Source organism: Mobula birostris, chromosome 1 (assembly GCF_030028105.1).
Source record: "Mobula birostris isolate sMobBir1 chromosome 1, sMobBir1.hap1, whole genome shotgun sequence".
Taxonomy (NCBI): Eukaryota; Metazoa; Chordata; class Chondrichthyes; order Myliobatiformes; family Myliobatidae; genus Mobula; species Mobula birostris.
Genome location: NC_092370.1, coordinates 92,384,901 through 92,407,593, shown reverse-complemented (window position 1 = coordinate 92,407,593; position 22,693 = coordinate 92,384,901). Strand labels below are relative to the sequence as shown.

At 41.7% G+C, this 22,693-nt stretch overlaps 1 protein-coding gene across 3 annotated transcripts in view; it reads right to left on the bottom strand.

Moving 5' to 3' along the window:
- The window catches only part of lama1 (laminin, alpha 1), a 346,500-nt gene that overhangs the window by 289,579 nt on the left and 34,228 nt on the right, over positions 1-22,693 (bottom strand). For all 3 annotated transcript variants that reach the window (XM_072259264.1, XM_072259251.1, XM_072259258.1), the window contains exon 2: positions 662-832. In XM_072259264.1, coding sequence (XP_072115365.1) covers positions 662-832 — 171 coding nt within the window. The remainder of the gene's footprint in view (positions 1-661; positions 833-22,693) is intronic.

Sequence of the window (22,693 nt, the reverse complement as noted above, 5' to 3'; positions counted from 1 at the left end):
GGCTACTACCTGGCTAGCAGTGGGTCCGTAGGCACCTTATTCTACAACTACCCTCTTGTTTTCTTTCTGCTTCCTAGCTGAAGGCCCAGCCAGGAGGAAGGGCTGTCAAGGGAGTACACACAGGACGTGCAAATCTATCAAGGCATTAAAATCCCAGGATCCATTCCACACACACCTCATGTAACAAGATAACACTTTAATAAACTTTGAGAAGAAGAGCTGTGCAGGCAACTGTGAACTGTGTCCTCTTTAAAAGAGTTTTTGATGAAATTACAAATAATAGCTAGAATCTCCACCCACAGCTGGCTTGAGGGAAAGGGTTAGAATGACAAGTATCCATAATATTGTTGGATTAGAGTTCTTCGAAAATTACTTCATGTCCATTTCCTAATGAATGTTGGTGTGCATAATCACAGAAAGGTCATTTTTCTCCCCCCATTTTCATGAGCGATGTAAGCTCAGCATTGGGAATTGTAACTCTCAGCCATTTCCCCCAACCTAACAAGATTATTATTTAAGGAAGAGAATTCAATAATCAAAACCAGATCCTACTAAGAATAGAAACTTTTGTAACTATATGCAAGATGTCAATTCCTATTTAGCAGTGCAGGAATCAGCACTACACCGAGTTAGGTACACGAATCACCACAAATACACATACCTTTGGGATTTGCACTGTTCTGGTCACAAATACGACACTGTGGGTTACGTATAGGCCGCCCGGGGACATGCTCCACCAGTTTGCAGTACATCTCAGGGCCATGTTCACCACAGGTTGCATTAGTGGAGATGATAGCATTGCTGGCCAGATTCAGGATGGCTGGAAAAAGACCTGATGAAGACAAAACAGATAAGTTTGGGACCCAAATCATCAAACAATATCAAATTTCATCCACAATCTAAAATGATCTAAAGCATGCTTTATAGAAGTAAAAACCAGGTGTATTGGAACTCTTCAAGATATTTTTAGAAATCATAAAACATTTGAGTGGGTTTAAAATGTTAACAACATTTACATGTTGGAAAAGCAAAGAAAAATGCACATGCTGAAGGTCTGTAATCAAACTGAATCAAAACCAGATCCAATTCAGAATAGAGAGCCTTGCAACTATATGCAGAATGTAGATCCTTCTTTACTCAGTAGGTCATGCAGCATTGGTGGAGAGGAAACCATTGGTTTTATAGTTCAATGTCCTCTCATTGTTCGTAAACATTGCTGCATGTAATAACTATGGGTCCATGCCCAGTTCTTGTGACCGCGATGATAGTGTCAGCTACAGGTCACTTTGTACAGAAGATTATGGGTTTATATCCTATTCTCGTACGGGAGGGCTGTACAGCTATTGAGATCGCCTTTAAATTAAAGCCTCTCATAATGACATAAAATACCCCGTGCCCGCGGGTTAATACAAGAATTACCCTGTGGCCTTTGCTAATGATGATCCTTCAATCAATACTACTGAAGCACTTAATTAGCTCACAGTGAATGCTTCCAATGTGTTCAATATTACATGGAATTGCCCAAAGGAGATGTGAAATATTCTATATTATTGAAAGAATCAGAGAATTATTATGACACTACAAGAGACTATTTAACCTATAAAATCTGTGATGGCTGCTAAGAGATGAATCACATCAATCCCATCTCCCCCGCTATTCTCATAGCTCTTAAAATTATTTTTCATTTAAATTTTATTTAGTTCACTTTTGAATGTCCTATATGACTCTGTTTTCAGATCATAACAGTTATCTGTATAAATGGCTATACAGAAGTTTATTACGGCTATCTAAACCAAAAAGTCACAAGTCCTCCAGGAAATCAAACACTTTCTTAGCCATCAGATTACATTTTGTAACACAATCTTCCAGTGTTTTTCTTACATTTTACAGAAATAGTTAATAATGAGGGTTTGAAGAAAAAGCTCAAATGGAGTGGTTCATAGACTGTGCAATGTTCTGAGGCCTTCATCAGTCAGTGTTGATCGTGGATATTGCGTCTCAGCTGTCTAGATATGCAAGCTTGGGCAGTAGTATATGGAGAGCAAGCTGTTGCCCACGTAGCAAGCTCCCCATCTCCACTTATCTGACGATCTCAAAGGAACAGCAGAAACTGATACAGTTTGGTATCAGCAGCATCGCAGGAGCTGCCAGTCAAGATTGAACTCAATGCCCTAGGGGCTGCAGCTTCCGGACTTTTCCCTTGAGGTTAATTCCCGAAGCCTTCCCTATCAGTGGGTATAGCCACAAGGCAGCAGAGGTCTGACCTCAAAGTCTTCCTTCTCCTAGATGAGCTGCCAACCATGGCTGATGAGCCCCATCTGCCCAAAGCCACTGGTTTTAAGGCACCAGTAACTTTTTCCCCTTCTCCAATCAGTAGAAACTGTTCCGCTGTGCTTAGTAGCTAAGCCACTCATGAAGGTGTTCCACCAAACTGATGCCCAATAAGAATAACCGTGACGGGTGGATGCTGCAACTACTTGGTTTTACTTGAACAAATGGACCCAGCCTCGGTAGTTCCTCCAAGACTCACTTTATTGTTAATACAGAGACGAAAATAGAGAGTTGTGAGAAATGCTTTATATTGTACACTACCTACACCACTAATAGGTATGGCTAACTTAAGCAACCCCTAGTAGTCTACTCCGCTGAGTATAGTCTGTGTGGTCCCTGAAGCAGTCGATTGACCGTGGCCTGGCTAGGGTGGAGGTCCTTGGCGCCTGTTCAGCTGCTCTGCCCGGAGGTGGGACCCAGGCGAGTGGTCTGCGCAAGAAAGAATTTTCCCACCTTTATGGCGCTATTGCCACTTCCCAGTCCAGCTGAGAGGGGCTAGGCGTCCAATCCGACGCTTACACGACCCTAACTTGGGCCAATGCAAGTGCTGGCCATGTATTAAGCCAACATACATCCTCCATACCTACAATTACCACGTTTGGGTGACCTGTAACAACTGACCTTTGACCCCTGAGGGACAATGCATCCTATTAATCTTAAAAACAATGTTAAAAAAAATATTCTTTAGAGACAAGGTGATTAATTACTTTTACACAAATCAGCACTTTTAGCTTGCTCTTAGGCACGTTATCCAGTAGACCAGGGTCACATATGGTTCTCCCCTTATCTAGTATCAAGGGTCAATCTGCCCAACAACATAACAGGCCCACAAATTCCTAATTGTTAACCATTTCCCTGCCGTGCCAATTTTCATACCTACACACCTACCTATACACCACACACTTACCTATACAGAAGGCCAGGAGCTGGACTTGGTTGTCAGAGGCTATTTGAGGTGCATGCCATTGGGAGCACCTAGTAAGTGATGGGAGGTTATTCCTATTACCACCTCCGGCTGTAACAACCAATGTTACCTGCTATGTATAGATGAGCAAGAGTTCAGCAAGCATGCTCTCCAGATAAATTAGGGGGCATTTTGCTTCACTGATGTGCGAGCATGATAGTCTATGTTTGCACTTCGCTCTGGCATGTAGAGGAAATTTGGTTCAGCAAAAGTGTGCCTGCTGGCTTGCCTTAGTGGAAGAAAGGATGGGTTCAAATTCCCTATTCAGCTAATAATCTGATTTTATAGTTCAGAGAGGGAACATGCACCAAGTTATCCATCGCTAGGTAAGACAATAAGAGGGATTTTTGCCTCTCCAAAAGTCTGATAATAGTCAATTATTGATGATTAAGTTAGAGTGTTAATCAGGGCATTAGGGGTTTATGTCACAAATGTACAATAGTCATGTAGCCTTTACATATGGAGTGGACAAACCAAATTAGAAGAAATAATATAATAGTAGGTGAATTCTAAAAATGACCAACAGATAGTTTTCCAGAGCAGTATCCTGAAGAACTAACAAGAGAATAGGCTATTTAGATCTTGCATTATTACATGTGAAAGAGTTAATTATTAATCTGGTAGTTAAGGGGCTAAGGGAAGAGTGATCATAATAGAGAATTTTCTTTAAAAAAAATTGATCTTGTTCAACCTGAAACCAAGAACTTCAATCTAAACAAAGTTGACTCCGGGCTATTGGGAGATCTAATAATAATTAAGCCATGGCATATATTGTTTGATGGCATAAAAAGCAGAAAACAAAGCAGCAAGCTTGATGACAGAGAAACTTACAGAATTCAGCAAAGAGAAACAAAAAATTGACAAAAGGTAAGGGAATATGATAATATTCTTGATAAACTTAACAAGAGATTATAAAAAAAATTAGAGATATTATAAGTAAAAGAGAAAGTAGAAGCACACTATATAGGGAGAGAGTAAGCCAGGAACTACAGAATAATTAGCCTGTCTCACCTCACTTTCCCCACCTGGTTCCACCTGCCCTTCATCTTATCATCCCCTGAACAGTGGATGCCCCTATCTTTGTGTAACATGCTATAAGATTTCGCTATTAATACAATAGCCTCTCTGCAATGTTTCACTGCTAAGGTAATGGTTTCTCTGTAGCAGCAATGTTTGGGTTATGACTAGAGATAACGGGGGCTTTGGAATGTATGCTAGCCAATAGGAAGTATGTTGTTCTTTCTTGTGGGTCTGGAAGCAGGGATTTGGCATTCTTTTGTTGGTGAGAGATGAAGAAGGAAGACGTGAACGGAGAGAGTTGGTAGGCCGCCAGATGGAGTGGTCTAGGAGCGAGGGTCTAAAGGTCAGCGACACTCGGAGGGGGTCGATGGAGGAACGACAGGACGTGTCTGTGAGCTCCAATGTGCACATTAGACTGTTTCATTAAAATGGGCCCTTTTTCTTTTTATTTTCTTTACTAACCCTATAGTCAGAGTAAGATTTATAAAGTTTAATCATTAAATTGCGTATGGTGTACTGTCTGATATTTTGCAGTTCGGATTTGTAACTGGGCAACACATCATGCAGCATCCACATAAACAAGATTTTTCAGTTTGGCCGGGCCAGAAGCATCTTCCCCTAGACAAACGCATGATGGCCAAACCTGAGGGTTACATTTGTTTCGTGGCTATCTGGAGAAGACAATTTTCAGAATTGTATACAGCTAAATGCTTTGATAATAAATGAACCTTTGAATCTTTCTGAACTTTGATCAACTACCAGCCTCTATTCCTCACCTCCTGCTCCACCTAGTTTCATTTGCCTGCCTTCCCCTGCCCTGCCCCACCTCCCAATGAACAGCTATACATGTTGGCAATTTCCCCTGGTCTCTCTCACTCCTGATGCAGGGTCTCAACTTAATGAGATTTTTCAGGCTTCTGTTTTTGTTTTGAAATTTCAACAAACTGGTCATTGTTCATAGGTTATAACCAAAGCATAATGCACCAATCTTCATCTAAAGTAGCTGTGCACAACAATGAATTGATAAAAACTGACTACAATATTAATTCCCTGCCGGTCCCTATTTTTGACACATGATAGCATGTGCTTAAACTTAAGTTGAATAGTTGTGAACTACAGAGATGAATGGTTACTCCCTTGACAGCCTCCATCAAAAAGGAAGGTTTGCTGGAATGTGACACATCACTACATGACAAAGGAGGATCCAGGTCCTCCTGTAAACAGAGACAGAGAGATCACTAATGAACAAGCACCATCCTGCAGCTGGGCTCAGCTCGCAAGGTAACACTGTCACCATGCTGGTTGCTTAAGGAATTTAAGACAATTCACGAGAAACAGTTAGTAACTGCTTCAATGCAAACCCTAAGTGAACAAAATTAAATGCAAAAATGCACACAAGGCACGCTCTCGTTTTTAAAAAAGTTATATCACTACAATCGTTTTAACTAAGAAACTACACTTCCATTTTAACTAGGTAAATATATTGTCCCCAAAGTATTCAGCTGCTTTATGTGCTTTTATCTAATGTTACGACCTGACAACACCACATGTACAATATCCTGTTGAAACCTGTGGAATGAATATGCCTTACACAGGGACTAAATTTTTCAGTTTTCTTTTGGTTCACTTCAAGGCCATTTTTTCTTTTATTATTGTTGTATTCAAAGTACATTCCTTCTCAAAGAACCTAAATTAAACAACCTCGAGATTTGTTTGCTTACAGGCAGTCACAAAGCAAGGAACCCAAAAGACCCCAATAAAACAATAAAGACCAACCTCCAACACCTACAGAGAAAGAAAGAGAAAAACAAATCATGCAAACGATAGAAGCCATCAACAACGGCATTCCAAAACAAATTGAGTCCTTCGATCCAATTCCCTGCAGCACCAGAGTAGACCGAAAGCCTTGGTATTCAGTTCATCACATCATCAAGGCAGATCACAGTGAAGCTCAGAGAAACAAAGCACAGCAGGCAGGGGCAGTCTCACAGTCTTAGTGTTGTGGCGAGGCGCCCCCAGACAATCTGGACCAGCATTTAAACTGTCCGAACAGGGTTCACCGGGAACCAGATCCCACCACAGCGAATCGGGCCAGGCCTAGATTTCGCTGCTGAAGAAGACATTCTCCACCTCTCCAAGTCAGCTCAGCCACCCAGAGCAATCCAACCTCACCCAACTCTCGACACCTCGTCCTTCCAGTCTATATAGGCTGGCATTTGGATTGTCCCTCACATTAGGACCCGGGTCTTGCTGCAGCGAATTGCTCTGGGCCAGGGACAAGCCACCCAGTGATTCGCTTTGGACCTGGATTTCGCTGCCGAAGGAGCCATTCTCAACCTCTCCAAACCAGCTTGACACTTAAGTGATCCATCCTTACACCCAGGCTGGCTGGACAGGAATCAGAACTCCTCTGTCCCACCATATTCCCGCTGAACTGTCCGCTCCAATCAGCATGGCTCCAACCCCAAATGCATCAATATTGCAGTGGATCAGCAGGGCACATCTCGTGAATTTGCTTTGCTTTCGCTTGCCTCTTCGTTGTTTGCAGTGATGGTTCCCCATAATTCACCTCAAAAGTGTTATTAGTAACGTTTTTAATCAAATTTCTTGGAAAAAGTTGGATATATCCAGTTATTAAAAGTACTTTTTAACAAATTCATAAACATATGGTTCTGATAATGAATTGCAACTAATGTTGCAGTGGAATACGAATTGGAATGGATTTATTATTGCCATATGTACTGAGGTAAAGTGAAAAAACTTGATTTGCATACTGTTCATACAGATCAATTACTTCAACAGCGTGTTGCGTTAGAACAAGATAAAACAACAGGATACAGAGTGAAGTACAACAGTTACAGAGAATGTGCAGTGCAGATAAATAATAAGGTGCAAGATCAGCACAGTGAGGTAGATTGTTAGATCAAGAGTCTGTTTTATTGTACAAGAGACATCCATACAATTGGGGGGGGCGTTGTAAAAACTGTCTCTGAGCCTGCAGTCTCGTGCTTTCAGACTTTTGTACCTTCTGCCCGATGGGAGGGGGGAGGGGGGAGAACGTCCAGGGTAGGTGGGGCCTCCATTATGCTGGCAGGTTTACTACAGCAGAGGTACAGGCAGAGTCCACAGAGGGAAGGCTGGTTCCTGTGATGTGCTGAGCTGTGTCCACAACTCTCTTCAGTTTATAGTGGTCACTGACAGTCACAATTCACTGCTGTGATGCAACCAGACAGGAAGCTTAATGGTAAGGATCAATTAAAACTTGCCAAAATCCTCTAGCCTCCTAAAGAGATAGAGGCAATAAACAGTTGTTTTTGTCAAACCCACATTTATTAGTCCTGTTTCTACCACTCTCTGCGCCAATGGCATTAAAAGTCATGTCACTGACCAATGCATCTTATTCTATATCCACAATCAAATGGGATCATTCGGTGGCTTATCTGCAGTATCCACATTATAAATGTCCCGTTCTTAAAGCATTATCCAGTACAGGACCAGTTTCATCAGTGTAAATATCACTATAACTTCTGTCCATACACATGTCTTGGAGTATTAATGATAAAAAAAAACAGGAAAGAAATTGTATAATTTATTAGAGTATTAATATGTTGTCCATATTTTGTCTGTCTGGAAACTTGGATGCAATAAATCCGTTCACTCAGAATTGACTGGGTCTGCACAACAGGTGAACATTCACATTCTTATTCTAAACTGGAAACACCGAGAACCAATAGCATCAATTCTTTCCTGTTCCCAGCAACTCAGTCCCCAGTCATACTCACACTTCTATCGCAGACAACAAAGGGGTCTGTAATGTCAAGTGCTTAAACAACAACTCCATTCACAACTCTGTTCAAGCCTGATCGAATGAATGGAGTGGAAAGTAGAGAAAAAAAGATCACAGTCCTGTATAGCACAAGAAACTATATTCATAATGGGTTCACTGTGGTGGCCAGTGCGATCATGTTTGCTGTTGTGTGCTGGGGCAGCAGGCTGAGGGTAGCAGACACTAACAGAATCAACAAACTCATTCATAAGGCCCGTGATGTTGTGGGGATGGAACTGGACTTTCTCACGGTGGTGTCTGAAAAGAGGGTGCTGTCCAATTTGCATGCCATCTTGGACAATGTCTCCCATCGACTACATAATGTACTGGTTGGGCACAGGAGTACATTCAGCCAGAGACTCATTCCACCGAGATGCAACACTGAGCATCATAGGAAGTCATCCCTGCCTGTGGCTATCAAACTTTACAACTCCTCCCTTGGAGGGTCAGACACCCTGAGCCCTGGACTTATTTCCATCTGGTATAATTTACATATTATTATTTAATTATTTGTGGCTTTATATTGCTATATTTATACTCTATTCTTGGTTGGTGCAAATGTAACGAAACTCATTTTCCCTCGGGATCAATAAAGTATGTCTGTCTGTCATTTTGTGCAGATGTAGAATCCGGTGAAATGTTGCTTATAAATCTTTGAGCTATGGATTTCTGAAGTTTGCTTTGTAGATCTTGGGTGGTCAGAGATACCACCAAGGAAAGTCTATTAAAAGTGAAATATTCCTCAAATACTGTAGTATTGAAACTGGAATTGGTTTATTATTGCCAAATACTGAGGTACAGTGAAAAGTACACCTTACATACTGGGTTCATATAGATCAAATCATTACATAGTGCATTGTACTCAGAGAGGTATGGGTGGCATTGTAAAAGAAACATGGAAAGTTAAGAGTGGCAGTCCAGCAACTAATTGAAAAGACGAATGAAATGCTAGCCTTTCATTCAAAGGAGATGGGGGACAAACATAGGAAAGGCTTGTTATAGCTGGAGTCATAATGAGATACAGCAGGGGAAAAAACTTTTCGGCCCAAGTCCATGTCTATCAACCATCTATTAGTGCTAATCCTTAATTAGGCACCACGGTAGCATAATGGTAGCAATGCTTTACAGTACTAGTGACCTGGGTTCAATCCTCATCACTGTCTGTAAGGAGTTTGTATGTTCACTCCATGACTGCATGGGTTTCCTCCAGGTGCTCCAGTTTCCTCCCACAGTCCAAAGATATACTGGTTGGCCATGATAAATTCTCCTGTGATTAGGCTAGGGTTAAATCGGGGGTTGCTGGGTGGCGCAGCTCAAAGTGCTGGAAGGGCCTATACCACACTGTATCTCAGTAAATAAATACGTTACTTTACTTTATTTGTCGCCAAACAATTGATACTAGAATGTACAATCATCACAGCAATACTTGATTCTGCACTTCCTGCTCCCTGAATTACAAATCAATAGTAAATATAAAAAATTTAAATTATATATCATAAACAGAAAATAGAAAAATGGAAAGTAAGGTAGTGCAAAAACACCGAGATGCAGGTCCAGATAGTTGGAGGGTACGGCCCAGATCCGGCTCAAGATCCATTCAGCAGTCTTATCACAGTTGGAAAGAAGCTGTTCCCAAATCTGGCTGTACGAGTCTTCAAGCTCCTGAGCCTTCTGCCGGAGGGGAGAGGGACAAAAAGTGTGTTGGCTGGGTGGGTCATGTCCTTGATTATCCTGGCAGCACTGTTCCGACAGCGTGCGGTGTTAAGTGAGTCCAAGGACAGAAGATTGGTTTGTGTGATGTGCTGCCATGTTCACGATCTTCTGCAGCTTCTTCCTGTCTTGGACAGGACAACTTCCATACCAGGTTGCGATGCACCCTAGAAGAATGCTTTCTACAATGCATCTATAAAAATTAGTGAGGGTTTTAGGGGACAGGCCAAATTTCTTTAGTTTTCTCAGGAAGTAAAGGTGCTGGTGGGCCTTCTTGGCAGTGGACTCTGCTTGGTTTGACCAAGTCAGGTCATTTGTGATATTGACCCCAAGGGACTTAAAGCTTTTGACCTGTTCCACTTGCGCACCACCGATGTAAATTGGGTCGTACGGTCCGCTACTCCTTCTGAAGTCAACAACCAATTCCTTCGTCTTGCTGACGTTGAGGGATAGGTTATTGTCTTCGCACCATGCCACCAGGTTCTTAAATTCCTCTTTGTACTCAAACCAATCATTACCCAACATACGGCCTACAATTGTTGTGTCATCAGCAAACTTACATATTGAGTCCGATGGAAACTTGGCTACACAATCATGGGTGTACAGTGAGTACAGCAGGGGGCTGAGTACACAGCCTTGTGGGGCACCGGTGCTCAGAGTGATTGTAGAGGAGAGCTTATCCCCTATTTTTACAGCCTGGGTCCTGTCTGTGAGGAAGTTGAAGATCCAGCTGCAGATCTGAGTGCTAAGGCCCAGGTTCCAGAGCTTAGGAATCATTTTTTTTGGAATGATGGTATTAAAGGCAGAGCTGTAGTCAATGCAAAGGAGCCTTATGTATGCGTCTTTATTCTCCAGCTGTTCTAAGGAGGAATGTAGGACCAGAGAGATGGCATCTGCCGTTGACCTGTTCCTCTGGTAGGCAAATTGCACAGCATCGAGGTTGACCAGTAGGTTGTGGTTGATGTGTGCCATAACCAATCTCTTGAAGCACTTCTCGCAATTCCTCTGTCTCCGCCGCATCTGCTCTCAGGATGAGGCTATTCATTCTAGGACGAGGGAGATGTCTTCATTTTTTAAAGAAAGGGGCTCCCCTTCCTCCACTATCAACTCTGCTCTTAAACACATCTCCCCCATTTCACGTACATCTGCTCTCATTCCATCCTCCCGCCACCCCACTAGGAATAGGTCCTCACCTACCACCCCACCAGCCTCCGGGTCCAACATATTATTCTCCATAACTTCCGCCACCTCCAACAGGATCCCACCACTAAGCACATCTTTCCCTCCCCCGCTCTCTCTGCATTCCGCAGGGATCGCTCCCTTCACAACTCCCTTGTCCATTCGTCCCCCCCATCCCTCCCCACTGATCTCCCTCCTGGCACTTATCCGTGTAAGCGGAACAAGTGCTACACATGCCCTTACACTTCCTCCCTTACCACCATTCAGGGCCCCAAACAGTCCTTCCAGCTGAGACAACACTTCACCTGTGAGTCGACGGGGGTGATATACTGCGTCCGGTGCTCCTGATGTGGCCTTTCATATATTGGCGAGACCCGACGCAGACCAGGAGACCGCTTTGCTGAACATCTACGCTCTGTCCGCCAGAGAAAGCAGGATCTCCCAGTGGCCACACATTTTAATTCCACATCCCATTCCCATTCTGACATGTCTATCCACGGCCTCCTCTACTGTAAAGATGAAGCCACACTCAGGTTGGAGGAACAACACCTTATATTCCGTCTGGGTAGCCTCCAACCTGATGGCATGAACATCGACTTCTCTAACTTCCGCTAGGCCCCCCCTCCCCCTCGTACCCCATCTGTTACTTATTTTTATGCACACATTCTTTCTCTCACTCTTCTTTTTCTCCCTCTGTCCCTCTGAATATACCTCTTGCCCATCCTCTGGGTTCCCCCTCCCCTTGTCTTTCTTCCCGGACCTCCTGTCCCATGATCCTCTCGTATCCTCTTTTGCCAATCACCTGTCCAGCTCTTGGCTCCATCCCTCCCCCTCCTGTCTTCTCCTATCATTTTGGATCTCCCCCTCCCCCTCCAACTTTCAAATCCCTTACTCACTCTTCCTTCAGTTAGGCCTGACGAAGAGTCTCGGCCTGAAACGTCGACTGTACCTCTTCCTAGAGATGCTGCCTGGCCTGCTGCGTTCACCAGCAACTTTGATGTGTGTTTCTTGAAGCACTTCATAGCAATTGATGTCAGAGCTACAGATCGATAGTCATTCAGGCATGCCGCCTTGCTCTTCTTCGGCGTTGGGATTATCGTTGCCTTCTTAAACACGAGGGGATCTTAGACTGAAGCAAGGAACAGTTGAAGATGTCAGCAAACACTCCAGCTGGCTCGCTTGCACAGGCCCGGAGAACCCGTCCTGGGACACCATCTGGGCCCGTCACCTTCCTTTGATTTATCTTCAGGAAGGGCCTTCTAATGTCCTCCTCAGTGACGATGAATCTCGATGCCACCAGGTCCGGTTCATCCAGAGGGAGCGGGACGCTCCTCTTGTGTTCGAATCTATGCCATGTGAAAACCCACACATACTTCACTCTTAGTCAGGAATGAAACCAGATCTCTGGCACTGTGAGGCAGCAGCTCTACCGGCTACACCTCCATGCTGCTTATATGGTTTTTGGTGAAATCATACCTGGACTACAGTGTATTCTCATTTAAACAAGGTTATGTTTGGATGCAGTGAAGAGGAGGTTCTCTGAATGATCCTCAAGTTTTAAGAATTATTTTATGAGCAATGAATTAAGCAAATGGAATTTATGTTCCCTGGAGTTCAGAAGAATGAGAAGAATGAGTGAAAGATTCTGAGGTAGCTCAATAAGGTTTCTCCTCTTGGAGGAATCCAAACTCAGGAAAGAATCTCAGGGTAAAAGGAATGATCATATAACAACACCTTATATTCCGCCTGGGTAGCCTCCAACCTGATGGCATGAACATTGACTTCTCTAACTTCCGTTAATGCCCCACCTCCCCTTCGTACCCCATCCGTTATTTTTTATTATTATTGTTTTCTCTCTCTCCTTTTTCTCCCTCTGTCCCTCTCACTATACTCCTTGCTCATCCTCTGGGCTTCCCCCCTCCCCCTTTCTTTCTCCCTAGGCCTCCCATCAAGATCCTCTCATATCCCTTTTGCCAATCAACTTTCCAGCTCTTGGCTCCATCCCCCACCTCCAGTCTCCTCCTATCATTTCGGATCTACACCCCCTCCCACTTTCAAATTTCTTACTATCTCTTCTTTCAGTTAGTCCTGACGAAGGGTCCCGGCCCAAAACTTCGACTGTACCTCTTCCTATAGATGCTGCCTGGCCTGCTGCGTTCACCAGCAATTTTTATGTGTGTTGCTTGACCATATAAGATGGCCATTTGCAGATGGTACACAAACAGCCATCTTATATGGTCATTTCTCCACATCATCAAACTCCTCTCCTTGTGGAGTTTGCAAATTTTCCCTTTGAACTCCAGATGCACCAATTTCCTCCAAAGATATGTAGGTTGGTTGGGTAATTGCTCACTATAAATTGTCCTTTGTGTGCAGGCGAGTGGTAGAATCTGGGGGAAGTCGATGGGAATGCGAGGACTGGTGTCCACGCTGTACCTCTGGATTGCATTAAAAGTGAAGTAAAAAGGAATTCCTAACCCTAGAGTGCAGTGGATCTGAATCATTATTTATAGTCAAGGCTATGATAGTTTCTTGGACAATCTATGAGTAAAAGATTTATCATGATTGCACAGGAAAGAAAAATAGAGGCCAAGATCAGCCTAGCTATGATTTTAATTGAACACAAAGCAGGCTCAAGGGGCTGAACAGTGCTTGCTACTCCTTTTCCTGATCCTTGTGTTATAATTTGTAAAATACTGTTCCAATTAGTAACAAAAATGCACAAATACTCAAGACGCCTTCTTCCATTTTAAACAAGAATGGTCGCATTTTTGTCAAATCCACTCTATTACTGGCCAGTATATAAAGATGGCAGTGTTCTTTACTGGTAAAAATGCCTGTAATTGAATACCCAACATTGTTATACATTAACAATCGGTGTGAGGGAAAGATCTGCAATTGTACTGTAAACTATTTTTTTAATTAACATAGATAAGAAAAGCTTGGTTATTTTAATTCTTTTATTGTTATGTTTTCAATCAAAAGATGCAGGCTTTGCTGACAAGGCCAGCATTTATTAATCATTCAAGCTGCCCTTGAAAAGATGTTGGAAAGTCACCTTCAAGAACACTGCACTCCTCGTGTAAAGATATTCCTACTCTGGTATTGCCACCAAGCAAAGGAACAACCACACATTTACAAAACAGGATAATATGTTCCTAGATGGTTTTTTCACATGCCTCTTTCTTCATCCTTTCAGACACAGACATCATTAATTGCTGTCGTGACAACAACCTTTCCCTCAATATCTACAAAACAGAAGAGCTGGTCATTGACTTCCGGAAGGGGGAAGTGTACATGTGCTGGTCCACGTCAATATTGTTGAAGATAAGAGGGTTAAGAGCTTCAGATTCTCAGAAATGAACATCATCAATAACCTGCCCTACTCCAACCATGTTGTCACATAGAAGAAAACACACCAATGACCCTACTTCATCAGCATGTCAAAGAAATTGAACATGTCCTCATTAACCCTGTCCAGTTTTTATTGATGTACCATAGAACACATTCATTCTGGATAGGTAACAGTTTTGTATGGCAACTGCTCTGTGCGCAATTGCAAAAAACTGCAAGAGAGTTGTGTACAAAACTCAGCATATCTCGGATATCAACCTCCCCTCCATTGGCTTTGTCTATGCGTCTCACCGCCACAGGGCAGTGACCAGCATAATCAAAGCCGCTATCCACCTTTGAATCAATTAAATATCACACAAATTGGGCATATAACCAGTGTATAAAAGACAAAGAACTGTGCAAATAAAATAATAATAAATAAGCAACAGGAAAGTACGGTGAATTTCCAAAGAGATCACCAGCTCGTAACCCAGCACGGATGGAAAGCATGCAGAGGAGCCGGCTGGATTTGAACTCGAAATCTTTCGTCCCGAAGTCCGGCACTGATGCCACTACGCCACCAGCCGGGTCAAATACGCAATAAATACCAAAAACATAAGAGAAGAGTCCTTGAAAGTGAGTCAAGGTTGTGAGAACAGTTCAGTGATGAGACAAGTGAAGTTGAATGAAGTTATCCCCTTTGCTTCAAGAGCCTGATGGTTGAGGGACAGTAACAGTTCCTGAAACTGGTGGTGTGAGTCCTTACGCTTCTGTACCTTCTTCCTGATGGCAGCAGTGAGAAGAGAACAGAACCTGGGTGGTGGGGGACTCTGATTATGAATGCTGCTTTTCTGCAACAAAGCTCTTTGTAGATGTGCTCAATGGTGGGGAGAACTTTACCCCGTGTTGGACTGGGCTGTATTTATTATTTTTTGCAGGATTTTCCATTCAAGGGCATTGGAGCTTCCATACCAGGCTGTGATACAGCCAGTTAGTGATTCTACACCACACATGTATAGAAGTTAGCCAACATTTTAGATGTCGTGTTGAATTTTCACAAACTCCAAAGGAAGTAGATGGGTTATTGTGCTTTCTTCATAATTGCATTAACTTGTCCTCTGAAACAATAACACTGAAGAATTTCAAGTTGTTGACCCTCTCCACCTCCGGTCCCCCATTGAGAACTGGCTTATTGACCTCTGATTTCCTCCTCCTGAAATCAATAACCAGATCCTTGGTCTTGCCAACATTGAAAGGTTATTTTGTGGCATCACTCAGCCAGAACGTCTGCTCTCCCTTCCATCTGCCGAGTCGTAATCACCTTTGATTCAGTTAATGCCAGTGCTGTCACCAGCAAACTTAAATACAGCATTGGAGCTGTGCTTAGCCACACAGTCATCAGTGTAAAGCAAGTAAAGCACATGGCTAAGCACACAGCCTTGTGGTAACCCGTGCTGATTGAGATTGTGGAGGAGATGTTGTTGCCAATGTGAAATGACTGTGGTCCACAAGTGAGGAAATCGAGGATCCAATTACAAATGGATGTATTGAGGCCAAGGTCTTGAGTTTTGTTGATTAGTTTTGAGGGGATGATAAGATTGATTGCCGAGCTATTGTCGATAAAAACCATCGTAATGTATGAATCTCTGTTGTCCAGATGTTCCAGGGTTAATGGCACACGGCATATGATGGCACTAGCCCTTTAATGAGCACAGAACTTTGGGAGCATGTATTTTTTCTATCACAATGAGATGGTATATGCTATGGACCTTTTGTAACAGTAGGCAAATTGGAATGGATCCAAATCACTTCTCAGGAGGGAATTGATATGTTTCACCTCAACCTCACAAAACACTTCATCACTGGTTGATAGTCATTGAGGCCTGTTACCACGTTCTTCTTAGGATTGGTATAATTGAAGCCTGCTTTCATTGCTAAGGGAATTGGTGATTTAGCAATCATTATCAGGCATAAGGAAGAAATGATACTTGTGCTGAAACGTATGAAAAATGTTGTGCGTATTCTGTCAGGGGTAATTCCTTTGGGACAGCCAAGTCTCAGTTGGTAGTACACTTGTTTCCGTGTTTGAGGACAGTTCCCACAATGGCTTCATCAATCCACTCAGGACCAACAAGACCAGAGCGAAAACGAGTTATCCTCATACCCAAGGAACTGTCTGAGAAGATAACACTGGAAGAGCAAGGAAATTCAAAACACACTTGTCAACACTCATACATGCCAATCATCTGGTCACCAGGATATTTCTATTAACTCAGAGACCCAAGGGCATCAGCCTGCTGAATGCAAAGTGGCCACAGCTTCCTACATCACAGCAGTGATCAATAATACACTTTGCTGGCTACAAAACATCCTTTTAGGGACTTCGGAACCCAATTTTTTAAAAAATATATGTTTAAGCAGCACTCCAGATCTGGAAATATTTTTTCAATAGGAATAGGGATATTTGATCAATTTCTTGCACTGGTAAGTAAAGCAAGAGGATATTAACACTTTTTCTTATTTTTAATCAAAAGGGCCACTTGGTTTTCATCCCATTCTTTTCCTGAAGGAAAATGTCTGAAGGATATTCACATCTGTGAACTTTGATTTCCATTTACAGCAATCTCCAATCCAAGCAACTGTTTCACATTAAAGAATCACTGTTGATGCCTAATAATGCTGAGTCTTCCAGCAATTTTATTTCAGATATTGCATAGCAAATTATTTTTTGTCAACAATATTTTTCATTAATATTTCTTATCATCCAACTAAAGTTCATTTGGATGTATGGCAATCCACTTCAAATAGGATAAGCCTCTCCTTCAGCATTATTAATCTAAAATGATACTATTTGGCTTTAGCAACTTCTAAAAGAGATTAAATCAAACAGCTGGACAGCCATTTAAATTTGCTAAAAAGATTAAGAATGACAACATAGGATAAGTGAATAAAATATGGCATCAGAAATTACTGGTGCAGTGTAATCTGATGTGCTGAAGCACACACATTTAGTATCTGTTGAAATATCTTAAGATGATTGACTAAAACAATTACTAGGCAACGTTTTAACTTAGTACCAAGAAATGCTTTTCCTAAAACAAATATAAGAAAGAATTAAAATGCTGGATTAAAGACTATGGTTATTACTTTCCCATTTATTCTTTACACATTATTTTCATATTTCACAATGTTAACTGAAGATTAAAAACTACTGTATTGTGATTTGTGATTCAGTCACTAGCCTTTTAATGAGCACAAAACTTTGGGAGCATGTATTCTTTCTATCACAATAAGACCGTGTTAGAAAGTGCATAATTAAAATAGTTGTCACTGAACGGCACTGCTTAGAGTTTGGACAAATCTCCATATGAATGGATTTGCAAATTCACTCATCCATCAATACTTCAGTGTTAGGCTATTAATGAAGGCTCCAAACCAGCCACTGCCATTCAATAACAAGCCCCCCCCCCCACCCCACATCTGCAAGAAGGAACGCAAATCATTCTGTCCCTTGATCATTTCATTCCATTGGATCATAACTGACCAGTATCTCAATCCCCTCCTGCCTTTGCTGCAGGAGGTAAGAATTTTATCCAACACAAAAAATCTATCCTTCTCAGAGTAATATACCTCAATTGGCCCAAAACTAAGTGTTTTTTTTTTAAAACAGTGAGTTCCACAATTCATTATTTTTCATGTGAAAAAATGTAGGGGGGGGGGGTGTCAAATACTCCCTCCAGGTAAAGTGGTCGTAAACAGCCCTTGGCAAATAGAATTGATGAGTATCCCAAGATACGTTATACGTATATTAGGAGGAAGAGGGTAGCTAAAGAAAGGGTAGATGCTCTCAAGGACAACGGAGAAATTTGTGTGTGGAGCCAGAGGAAATAGTTGAGGTCCATAATGGGCACATTGCTTTGGTATTCACCAACAAGAAGGGTGTGGATAATAGTGAGATTAGGGAGAGGTATATAATATTCTCGGGCACACCAATATTAAGGAGAAGGTGTTAGATGTCTTGAAAAATATTAAGGTGGATTGGTTCACATGGCCTGATAGGATCTATGCCAGATTACTGAAGAAAGCATGGGAGGAGACTGTGTGGGTCTTAGCAGAGACCTTTGTATCCCCTTTGGCCATGGGCAAGGTGCCAGACAACTGAAGAAGAACCAATATTGTCCCATGATTTCAGAAGGGCAACAGAGACAAACCAGGAAATTTACTGGCTTATGAACCTTACATCAGTAGAATAATTATTGAAGATTCTTAGGGCAAGGGTTCACTCTCACTTGGAAGAGTGGTGACTTATTCGGGATTGTCAGCATGCCGTTGTACTGGAGAGGTCCTGTCTCACAAATCTGAACTGAGCTGTTTGAGTAAGTGATTAAGAATACTAATAATGTAAGGGAAGTAGATATTGTCTACATGGACAAGGGAAATATTTGACAAGGTCTCACATTGTAGGCTACTCTTGAAGATTAAGTCACATGAGATCAATGGCGAGTTGATAAAAGTGAATCCTGGATTGGAGTATATCGGCCATTAGAAGAGGTTGAACAAATTGTTTTCATTGGAGCATCAGAGGCCAAGAGATGATCTGACTATGTACAGGCAGTCTTGGATTAATGCTCTGTTTCTGATAACTGTCCATAAATTGAGTTCTTTATAACTCAGAAATGTCATATCATTATATATAAAATACTCTCATTTTTCAATTAATTGAATATTTATTTTAACTCTACACATAATAAAATTAATATATTATAAAGGGTCATTAATGAATACTCTAAACTATTTCAATATTGTCAAAGACAATGTTAAAGCAAAAGAGATGGCATATAATATTTTAAAAATTAGTGGGAAGCAGAAGGATTGGATCCCCAGCATCAAGGACATCTTCAAAAGGTGGCATCCATCATTAAGGATGCCCATCAGCCAAGATGTGTCCTCTTCTCATTGTTATCATCAAGGAGGTACAGCAGCCCGAAGATGTACACTCATCATTTTTGGAACAGTTTCTACCCTCCACCAATAGCTTCCTCAACGGACAATGAACCCATGTACACTCACTCACTTCTTTTGGTCTCCTTTTACATGACTTATTGAATTTAAATTTTAATATATTGTTTATTGTAATTTATGATTTTTTAAATTATGCATTGCACTGTACTACTGCCACAAAACAAATTTCATGACATATGCCAGAGATATCAAACCTGATTCTGATCTGGATGATGAAATTGATGGTTTGGTGACCAAATTTGCAAATGATATGAAGATAGTTGGAGAGGCAGATAGTGTTCCAGGAGCAGGGAATCTGTAGAATGACTTGGACGGATGTTAATAAAATGGGTAAAGAAGATGGAATACAGTATAGGGAAATGAAAGGAGATGCATTTTGGTAGAAGGAATAAAGGCATAGACTATTTTCTAAACAGGGAGCAAATTTAGAAATCGGGGGTGTAAGGGAACTTGAGAGTCCAAGAGCAGGATTCCCTAAAGATTGAGTTGGTAGTACGGAAAGCAAATGCAAAGTTAGCAAGAGGAGTAGAATAATTTCCCTCGGGATCAATAAAGTATGACTATGACTATATATTGTAATAGCTAGATGAAATGCCAAGGCTTTATAAGACATTGGTCAGACCACATTTGAAGTATTCCGAGCAGTTTTGGGACCAAATCCAAGAAAGGATGTGCTGACATTAGAGAGGGTCCAGAGAAGGTTTGCAAGATTAATCCCAGGAATTAAGGGGTTTATGTACTAGGAGTGTTTGATGACACAGTACCAGCAGTCACAGGTTAGAAAAATGAGGGAGAAATATCACTGAAACCTACCGAATACTGATAGAGCAGACACGGAGGTGATGTTTCCAATGGTGGAAGAAACTAAAACCAGAGGTTATAGCCTCAGAATACAAGGATATTTCTTTAGAAAACAGATATGAGGGAATTTATTTTGCCAGATGGTGTATGGAATTCATTGCCTTAGACAGTGGTGGAGGCCAATTCAGTGGGGATATTTTAAATGGAGGTTGATAGGTTCTGGATTAGTAAGGGCATCAAGGGTTGTGGGGAGAAGGCCGGAGTATAGGGTTCAGAGGGAAAATAAATCAGCCATCAGCCATAATCAAGTAGTCGTGCAGACTCAAAGGGCTGAACAGCCTATTACTGTTCTTTTGTCTTTTGGTCTTACCTTGAAAAATGCTTCAGAAAATCATGGTAGAATTTGCATAAAGTTGTCTTTTCAAAAGTCAGAACATGTGTAACATGGGCAATTTCTCTACACGAGTATGAGAGGTATAGATGAGATTGATAGTATCCGTTTCCCAGCACGGAAATCTCAAGTTCTGAAGGTCTTACATCTGTAGTGAGAGAGGAAAAGTTCAAATGGGATTTGTGAAGATTTTCTTCAACAAAGAAGGATAGGTGCATGGTTATGCACTGCCAGTGGAGGTGGTGAAAGCAGATACAATAGCAATTATGGATCATCACTGATCACAGGCCTTTAGTGAGAGGCATTCAGACAGACTACATGAGCAAGCAGGAATAGAGGGACACAGACCAGTTTCAGGCAAAAGGGATGAGATAGGCTGGTGGCAAGACCAGCACCATCATGGTGCGCCAAAGGGCCTGTTCCTGTACTGTGCAAGTGACTCTTGATAATGGTCCTAATGTTTGCTAGATACCTACCAAAGGCAATAGCTTCTACTGATTTCTTACACTGTTTTTGGTAAAGTGACTTTTAAGCAAATATGAAACCAAGCTGGTGCTATGTGGGGTCTTGTAACAAGATGCTATTTAACTACAGAGCTACAATAGACAGGAAGGTAAATAGCATGTTAATGCACTGAGAGATCATGCCAACCCACAAATTTTTCAGCTGATTCAAATGAATGGGAGAAAATTGTAACCTGGCAAATCTACGAATGGGAATCTCCAGTTAACAAGGCCATGTGATAAACAAATCTGTGTGCGTCCCAGTTCTTCGCATCCTTTTCAAGTACTTACCAGAATGGGTATCAAATGTCCTCATGATTAATCAGACTTTGAAGGGAACACTTCCAGCCAGCAAGAGAGTAAACACTTTTCTTTCTTCAGTTTTAATCCCTAGGTTAATATAACTGAAATATCTGTTGTCTCTCTTCCATCTCTGTTAATCCCTGTTGTATTTAGTTTTTACAATTCTGGGTGTAGAATTCAATTTAAGTTTCCTATGGTATTTTCACAAGTGCAAATTATTATTTTGCCCTAGACCTATTCGGAGTTTCATGTTATGTAAGGCATGTTACACAGAGCTTTGTTTCTTTCTCTTAGTTCCATTTTATTGTATATTAAATGCCATTTTATCACTATGAGGAAGCATAATTAACAGCAGTTTATATCATAAACCAATAGAGAATTGCTTCTTCTGATTGCCAATTAGTCTGTAATGCAGAGATAGCATTGGCTTCTTTTCTCTTCAATAAATTGGCATCTTAAATCATTTTTCCTCCTCACTATGAGGATTTGATTATTTTATTGACTATGATTTTCCAATCAGCAGCATCTGCTTTTCCCTTCCCTTTCTCTAGCCCATACGACCTTCATGTTTGACTCCATTATCTTCCATGGCCTCTCTGGCCCTATCTTATACCTGGAACATATCTTTGCTCCCAATACCCACCGAAGTGTTCACCACCTAGCTTCTCTTCCTGCCCCTCATGTTGACTAATTTTGATAACAGTCATTATTCCTCAAGTACAACCCAGGCTCCATTCACAAAATCAACCTACCTTTCTTCTCCAAGGTCCTTAATCAACTGGCTGGAAGTGTTCACAGGTATTCTTAACATCTTGCTTTATCAGTCTGTGGTACCCACCTGCTTCAAACAGGCTTCAATTACAACTGTGCTCAATCTACTGTAATGAGTATTATCCAGTAACACTTGTTACAGAGTTTGTCCCCTTGTATTATCCAGTAGCTCCAAGATCTGTCTCCAAGACAGTGGAGAGCTGTCGCAGGAAAGCAGCTTCCATCATTAAAGACTCCCACCACCGAGACCAGGCTCTCCTCTCGCTGCTATCAGGTGCCTCAGGACCAACATCACCAGGTTCAGTAACTGTTATGCCCCTCAACATTCAGACTCTTGAATCAGAAGGGTTAACTTCAATCAACACTCACCCTAATACTGAACTGTTCCCACACCTATGGACTCACTTTCAAGGACTCTTCATCTCATGTTCTTGATATTTACTGCTTATTTATTATCATCTTTTTTCTTTTGCATTCACACAGTTTATTGTCTTTTGCGCACGAATTGTTTGTCCTGTTGGGTGTGGTCTTTCATTGAT